The sequence below is a fragment of the Neofelis nebulosa genome, chromosome 6, assembly GCF_028018385.1.
Source record: "Neofelis nebulosa isolate mNeoNeb1 chromosome 6, mNeoNeb1.pri, whole genome shotgun sequence".
In the NCBI taxonomy this organism is placed as follows: domain Eukaryota; kingdom Metazoa; phylum Chordata; class Mammalia; order Carnivora; family Felidae; genus Neofelis; species Neofelis nebulosa.
In genome coordinates, this window is record NC_080787.1 from 155,957,760 (window position 1) to 155,966,186 (window position 8,427).

The 8,427-nt window shown below is 42.9% G+C and overlaps 1 protein-coding gene across 1 annotated transcript; it reads right to left on the minus strand.

Annotated features, from left to right (window-relative positions):
- Positions 1-1,601: 1,601 nt before the first annotated feature.
- PDCD2 (programmed cell death 2) lies at positions 1,602-7,310 on the minus strand. Its single transcript, XM_058735969.1, has 6 exons — positions 6,968-7,310; positions 6,178-6,420; positions 5,692-5,823; positions 4,247-4,350; positions 2,974-3,087; positions 1,602-2,207 (listed from the first exon to the last, which is right to left on the minus strand). Exons 1-6 carry the CDS (start codon positions 7,248-7,250, stop codon positions 2,049-2,051), a joined length of 1,035 nt encoding a protein of 344 aa, XP_058591952.1. The 5' UTR covers positions 7,251-7,310; the 3' UTR covers positions 1,602-2,048.
- Positions 7,311-8,427: the final 1,117 nt, after the last annotated feature.

The following is an 8,427-nucleotide window of genomic DNA, read 5'->3' on the forward strand; positions in this document are numbered from 1 at the left end:
CTCTTAGATTCTTCAGTAAAGTTTTATAATTTTTTCATATAGGGCTTCTACATTTCATAAAAATTAATTCCTAAGTATTCTCTGGTTCCTGTTAATGAAATTTTTCATTACATTTTAGTTCTTGTTGACATATCTTCTTCCTAATCACTCTTCTGAATTCTGAAACTTCTACCTGTGAAACACCGCACACATGGATAGCCTAACAAAATATGTCCAGCACAGTGTACTCCTCAGTAGACACCCCTGCAGCCATCACCTGGAACCTTGCCTGTGTCCTTGAAACCCCTCCTTCTGCTCCTGCCCAGCCACAGCACCACCCACCAATAGATGTTATCTTGAATTTTGTAGTCATCACCTAAATTACTAATACAGGGCAGTCTTCCATTAAAAAAAATTCCGTGTTTTTATGCACGTATTCCTTATATTCCTCTTCCATCTCTTTTCCTTAAAATTTACAGACCATTTAGCTGGTAGTTTCTTTCAGTATATGTTTTGCTATTTTCAAATTCATGGTGTTATTCAGCCTGTTCTTCTGTTCTCTGTATTTCCTGCAAATGAGTAGCTGCATCCAGACAGAGGCTTGATACCTTTGTAAAGACTACAGAAGTGCCATGTTCTTTTGTGAGGAGTCAAGTCTCTGGTGTTCTCTCTTCTCTCTCTCTCTTTTAACATTTGTTTATTTTTGAGAGACAGAGCATGAGCAGGGGAGGGGCAGAAAGAGAGAGGGAGACACAGAATTGGAAGCAGGCTCCAGGCTCCGAGCTGTCAGCCCAGAGCCCAACGCGAACTCGAACCCATGAGCCGGGATATCATGACCTGAGCCAAAGTCAGACACTTCACCGACTGAGCCACCCATGTGCTCCATTTCACTGTATTTTATACACAAGTCTTTTTAAAATATAGGTACACATATAACATGGGCTAACAAGCCAGGACTTGCTCAGCTAAAATTCCAGTCAAATAGCCAAGTAGTCGGTGACATTAACAGATGGTGTAACATCCAAGAAGATGTACTTAGGGCGGCAGTGCCACTTCCAGGCCAGCGGGGATAGGTGTGGGAGAATATGAATCAATGTAGATTAGCTGTCGGCCTTCAAGCACTGACCAACAGCAATGTCCTTCATGCTTGCTTTAGTCCTGGGCTGGCATCACTCCTGTTCAAAGACATCACTGTAAAGCACTCGGGGCTAGGAGCCTTAGCATGGTTAACAGATTTGGCTCACCTCAGGGCCTTCCCTCAGGCTGTTGTGTCCTGGGCTAGATTTCCCTAGGGAAATTCCAGCGCCTCATTCCTACCTCCTTCCTTGGGTTTACTTCCCATGTGGTACTGAGATAGAGGGGAAGACCATCATTCTTGCCTTGCAGTCTCTTTTGAGCAGTGCTGCTGGCTGATCAAGGTTGTTCTGAGGTAGAGCTTCTCTTCAAATTCAGTTGAAGTCCTCACACGCACCAGCCTATTTTTCTCATTGTTCTGGACTTCTATGTATACTAGAGCCTGTCTGATTACCAGACAAATCTCTTCAGGTTTTACCCAAATAATTTTCTCTTGGTTTTAACACTGCAAATTTTAGGAGGAAAAACACTCTAATAGATTATCTTAATTAGGCAATTAACCCACTTTTATTCAAGTAGAAAGAAACAAACACGGGTAAACTAATCACTTCACTTAGTCTTACCATTCATAGTTAATTAGTTCACACCAAGTATGTACCTTTCCAGATTTCTGTGAACATAAACATACAAAAATACTTCTATAAAGGATATGAACATACTGTGAATATCTTGGTGTCCCTTTAAACCTGTTATCTTACTTGATGTGCATATAGGTCTGTATCATTAAGACTGCATTACCTTCTGCTGTAGGAATACACCAAAATTTATTTACTTGTCACTGGACATTTTTGTTTCACTAATATTTACACATTGTAAACTCACCAAAAACAACATCTTTGTCTCTGGTATAATTATTTCCTTAGGATAAAGTCCTAGTAATGGAATTGCAAGGCCTAAGACAGTATGAGCATTTGTAAGGCTTTATGATGTTGTCTTTAGGGTGTATCTGTTATATCTTGCTTCCAAACAAATTCCTCTGTGTAGCCAATCCCCAGTCTGCAGCTTTCAGCACAGGTGAAGACAGCCACAACACCCCAATCGACACTCCTGCCCAGAGTGTCGGCCTTCAGGTGGTTGAGCAGCTGAGGCATGACCTGAGGAGAGGATGGCACAATTAGGTCTGTTTTCAACACACCTTCCTTGCCAGGGTGATAGGGCTCTTGGGTGTTTCAGTCTCCGGCTTTGACACTAACTGAATTAATTTTGGATATAGTTTTCACAATTCATTTTTTTGCTCAAGAAACAAGTATCACCTACCACTTTGTAAGGTTAGTAAATCCACAGTACAAGAGCATTTCTACCCAACCCAAATGGATTGTGATAACAGTTCCTTCTGAAAACCCATCTTCATGATTATATCCATTTTTTCCCTACCAAATCCAAAGACCCTAAACTGAGTAGGGCCTCTAAAACACTTCCTGTCACCCAGTACAAAGGCCTTAAGTGCCAGAACAAGAAAAGAAGGTATATTTAAAATTACAAATGTAACAAAATGGAGACACTAAAAATGATGATTTAACCATACCGAGAGGTGGGGAGGGGTGGTCAAGATGATAGAAGCAACTACATTTAAATCCTTTTTATTGTACAAGTCAGTCAACGGATAATGTCTAAAAACTAATAAACTGACAAGTTGTCAGAAAAAGCACATTATTTAGAAAGAGAAAGGACTACCAGATAAAACAGTAAAAGACATTTCCCTCCAGGGAACAAGGTGGGACCAAGGTGTCCCTTAGGTGGGACAAAGCACTTGCTGTAAATAACAGGACCCATGTGCATATGTTACTTCAGTGAAGTTTTATAGCATTTAATTACATAACCCAGGGTGACTGTATATTAGAATACTTTTTGAGGTCATACCTGGAATTCAAATATTCTCTTGGCACCACAGGGGCAATCTGGAATATCCTTTTCTTGAGGGACATTTTCACCAGAGATCCAGATGGGTGCAATCCCTCTGCCATATCTGAGGACCTAAAATCAATCAGGATCATGTTCAAATCACAGACATCTCACCTAAGTCTCCCTTGGTAGCATGTGCTTTGGTAATCTGGAGAAACTCTGCACATGCTCCTACACGAGTTCCCCTCACTCATCTGAAACACAGTGAGGTTCCCTCACCTCAGACCTGGCACCATTAATGCTTTCTCAGTGTCATCATTTTAGCCTATCTGACTTGGGTTATCAAAACCGTATTTCATAAAAGATAATATGGTTAGAATCGGAATGCTAAGAGTATTTTGTGTAGTTTCTGAATCCAAAATGTAGCCCAGAGTTTGTGCTTATTTCACAGATAAAAGGAACCTGTTTTAAACTCAGTTAAAAATTTTAAAGGGACAAATGCCAAGTGAAACACTTGTTTAGATAAATACTACAGAGATAAATTTCATTAGGTGTTATACATCAACGGAGTGGCCTTCCTGTTTTGTCACAAGCATATACATTGCTAAAAACTACCTTCTCGGTGTTTAGGACCCGGGTCTGTTCTTCCCATGATCTTCTTCCCCTGGGTACTTGATTCAGTGACTGCTTTATAGGAGTTTAGCTGAGTTTCCTTCAGTGATTTAGGTTTATGGCGAATGTCTTTAAGAATGATGTTAATGGAAGAACAGAGATGAAGAAGAGAAACGTCTGCCGAGCACTTGCTATGTGCCTATACCCTCCCTTCATCCGCACAACCACCCTGTTTTTTCACACTGGAGATGGAGTGACATCAGAGCTTATAGTGTAACTCAAGGATCCAGGACTCTCGCCAACACCGAAGCGCATTTTTCTTTTCACAAAACCAGGGTTTGTGTCACATGTCATGTTGGTTTCATAAGCAAGAGTTCCCTGTTGGACACATGGGCAAAAATACTTTTTTCTTTCTGCCACTGGTGCAAACTTCTTGCATCACAGGCAGTATCTTACTCATCTGCTATCTCTGATCCTTTCTTTAGACTATAGACCCTACATGATAAACAGTACAACCTGTAGTCTTTCAGTAACTACTGAAAGGATCAGCAGACCATCTGTGTGAAGGATTCCTGTAACAAGACCCTAGCTTTATTGTAGTTATCTCTTCTCAGGGATTTTACCCTGAAAACACCACCTGAAAAGAACACAAGAAAGAGTTGTATGAATTCTAGTTTACCTGTTCTGGCTCAAGGGCTATTTTAGTTTTAAACTTCTGGAAAATTTTATCTTCCCTGGATTCATGTTTTGCCATGGAATCCAATTCCTCCTCAGGTACTTCATCTGAAAAATCATCAATGTAACTGTTAGGACAATAGGAATAATCCCCATGGCCTGACATCTTCCACATGCCGAGGAAAGGAAATTTCAAACAACCAACTTAGTGTTAAATTGGAGTGAAGGCCAGATGTTCCCACAGGCTTTCCCTGAACTTTTAATTCATTGAAGTTGGTGCTTCAAGACCATCTGACTTTCCAGGCACTCCACTTTACTGTGTAGGTTCCTAGTAAGTACCTCTCTTTAAAGCTTCAAATGAAAAGAACAGACCCAAGTCCTGGGTTTAGGACTTGTGTCCAGCAGAGATGACAGGACACCCAACAGATATTGACCCTTTTATTTTCACTACTGCCCTTTAGGCACCTGGACTCTCCCTATCTCTTCGTGTTTCATGCATTTTTCCCAGCTGTTATACTCATTCAGCCATCACAAGCTCCCTGTTGACCTACCCACTTGTTCCTCACACTCCTCTCCAGGAATCCCAGCTATCTGAACCACTGCTGTCCTCAACAGAATTTAGTCTGTGTTACACGTACCAAAGAATATTTTTGATATCACCTGAATATGAACTATAAACCAGTGAGCTGATATTCTAAAGTGTATTTAGATTCTGAAACCTACTTTTGTAGTGCCTAAGGGCTCAAATTCTGGAGTCAATATCACGTGAGCTCAAACTACAGTTCTAAAACGTTAACAGCTTCGGTTACATGACCAAACAAATTACATGGAAAACCTCAAATTCCTCACTGCAAAATGAAGTACAGTTTCTAATTCTACTGCTTTCAGGATTTTAATGAGATCACGCACAAACAGCCCTTGATACAGACTAAGTGTTGGATAAATGTTGGCTACTAATCTGTCTCTTAGGTATTTGCTTTGGCCTAGGCACTACACCTAGAGTGTGTTCATCTCTAGATAACCTGTAAAACTGCGAATCTGAAACCGGCCACACGGAAGAGAAACATTTAAACGACCCTGGTCACCCGCCAAACACTAAGCACAAACACTAAGCACTCTCACTTATTTGATCTCGATCTGAGAAACCTATCTTGGATCCAGATGAACGTACCAAGTTTCAAGTATCCTGTGGAGCCCTACCCAAATGACCATGTGGCCCTGACATGTCTTTATCAGAACTAGAATATATCTGATACATATGCCAAGGAGGGGAGGTACAGGAAGTATATTTTCAAATGATATAATATTTGAATAGTATAGGCTACATACTACAAAGTGGGTTAACTTTTCCTATCAGTACCTACCTCTTTTCTTGACATACTGAGCCTTTTCTTTCAAGCATTATATTTAATCACTTAATGAATAAAGGTTCTAAAACTGATCCCTTACCCATGCTTCCTATAATTTCTGATTCATTTTCTTTTTCAACAACTTCAGGTGTAATCTCATCTTCTGTTTCTATTACAATTTCAAATTCCGGAAAAAGGAAGTTGTGATCTGGAATTGTTCTGTCCAAATATTCTGAAACAAGAAAAGGTAACTAGCATAATTACTAGTCATTTAGTTTTATAGAGGGTCTAATAATTTCCCATTTCTAAAGCATATTCTATGTAGTTAACATTTTTGCCAAATATATGTAGTTCCGGCATTTCAGGTTATGGGTCATAAATTAAATGCCTGTATTGAGGCAAGTGTGAGACATAACTGAGTAGGTGGGACGTCACAGTTCCTTTCATAGAGCTGTTCATATCACCAGTTACCAAAATTTTGGAAAAGTATCATACTTTCTTTAATCTTAACTTTTATCCTCAAAACAAAAAACCTGGGTTGACAGATGCTATGAAACAGAGCTGAAACTTACATGAAGTGACTCACCTGACTGTGTACAAGCCTGCTTATGTCCCAATCTCCAGTCTAGAGTCTGATGCTCCTTACTGCAGTAATGTGCCTTGTGACATCTGGAGCATGTTTTGGGGCCTAAACAGCCACAAACTCTGCAGAGATGAGCACCAGACTTGAGCTGGAGGCACACAGACTCTCCTGTCTCTGGAGGAGGATTCTCAGAAGGTGGTTCATAGGAGTAAAAGTCATTTTTCCTGGGTAGCTGATTTCTAAAAACTATAAGAAAATGAGAAGAGATGTTGTAAATACCGTAAGTAAAACAACATAGCAATCCAAATATTGGAGACTCTGGTCCACACAGGACTGAAAAGACCACAGGTTCTGATTTCAGTGATCTTACTTTCCGAAAGGGGAGAAAAGGGGAAAAAAAAGTGAAAAAGAACAAGAAACCAGTTTGGTACTCACAGCAATTTGAATTGGATCTTTGGGCTTATTCAATATAATTAAATAATGAGACTAACAGTTAAGTTACATTGATTCTACACAAATATGGAAACGTTATTGGGCCCAGCTTTCTAAAAAACAATTTTCATTATTTCAGTATAACAACGCCTACTTCGTACCAATCGATTAAACTCAAAAGCTGGGGCCCAGAATGCTTGAGGAAGCCGAGCAGGGCGGGGGGCGGGGGCCAGGCGCTGCGCTGGACTCTCCACCGCCCCCCCGCCCCCCCCCCGCCCCCCCCCCCCCCCCGCCGCCGCCCCCAGGCGCTGCCCTTCGCAAACATGACCCGGGCCCTGGCTCGGGAGCAGCGGCCGCTCACCGCGCAAACCGGCGCAGCACGGCGGCACCCGGCAGCAGAAGAGGAAGAGGCAGCGGTGGAAGGCGTCGGCTCGGTCGGGCAGCGGCGCGTAGAGCTGCAGTAAGAAGGCCAGCGGGCGGCCGCACAGCGCGCAGGCCAGCTCCTCTGGCCCCGGCAGCCCGGCGGCGCCCAGCCACGCCGGCCGCCCGCCCACCTTGCTTGGGAACTGCTCGCTGCGCAGCCGCCACGCCGGCGCTGCTTCCACGAAGCCCAGCTCAGCCGGCCCCGCGCTGGCCACCGCCATGCAGCTGGAAAGACCGGCCACTCGCACGCTCGGACTGTCTGGCCGGAAGGCGGAAGTTGGCCACCGGAAGGCGCGCAGAACGGCGAGTCAGAAGCGATTGGGTAACAAGGGAGAGGAGGCGGGACTAAGGAAATAGCCCGATGTAAGCACGCTCGGTGCGACCCTAATTTCCGGTCCCGTGACGTGAGGGTGGGGGTAGCTTTTAGGGATTAGGGGTTAGGGTTAGGGTTAGGGATTTATCCTAATGAGCCAAGAGGAGGTGTGTGCATGTTCCCCAGCTGGTTCAAGTATTTCAACTGTGTCCTTGGTTTTGGTTTTTTCCTCTGCCCTGCTCTTTGGACTTGTCGGCCATTGCCACTTCAAACACTGAGAGTTTTATTTTTTTAAGTAAAAGTTTACAATAAAAATTCAACTAGAAATGCAACAAGTGTGAAACTGCAATCTACAAAAGTGAAAAGGACCATGGAGCTACTGTCCCTGCTCCTTTTCCTGCAGCAGCCTGCCACCTGCACGTGGCAGCTGACACTGGGAGCTGCCTGTGGGCCAAACCCCAAAACCTGCCCGTGCGGGGCCAACGCCTGGCCATCCCATTATCCTGGGCCCCTTCTCCTGGCGCCATGAGGATTTTATTGGCTGTTTCTTGTTTAAATCTCAAGGAGGCATGAGCGAATGTAGGTGGGATTCAGCTATGGCCCAGATGCTTCTATTTCTAGTACCTATTTTATAGCAAAATTACATCTAACATTTCCTTTCTTTTGAAAACAAGTTTCTTTAATTTTATTTAAACTTTACAGAGTTAAAACATATAATGGGGTGCCTGGGTGGCTCAGTCGGTTAAGCCTCCAACTCTTGATTTCAGCTCAGGCCATGATCCCAGGGTCATGGAATCGAGCCCCTCATCCAGCTTTGAGCTGAGCGTTGAGCTTGCTTAAGATTCTCTCTCCCTCTCCCTCTGCTCTTCCCCTGCCTGCTCTCTCTCTCTCTCTCTCTCTCTAAAACAAAAACCACTAAAACCACCAAACAACCATGAAACATAACAACATTCTTTCATCTTAGTGTTACCTCTTTAGTGTTACTTTGTTTTCAAAAGCACATCTTAGTCATTCTTGGATTCTTAAGCAACTAAATTAAGTTCTGTTTCACTGAAAGGAAAAACAATATGAGAATGTTTATTTTT

Bases quoted from the DNA above. Each gene is read 5' to 3' on its own strand.
- PDCD2 (XM_058735969.1), bottom strand. From the start codon at position 7,250: ATGGCGGTGGCCAGCGCGGGGCCGGCTGAGCTGGGCTTCGTGGAAGCA. The intron at 5,824-6,177 runs GTGAGTCACTTC...TTCTTGTTTCAG, and splicing joins GCAGGCTTGTACACAGTCAG to AATATTTGGACAGAACAATT. The intron at 2,208-2,973 runs GTATGACCTCAA...TCCTCTCCTCAG, and splicing joins AGAGAATATTTGAATTCCAG to GTCATGCCTCAGCTGCTCAA.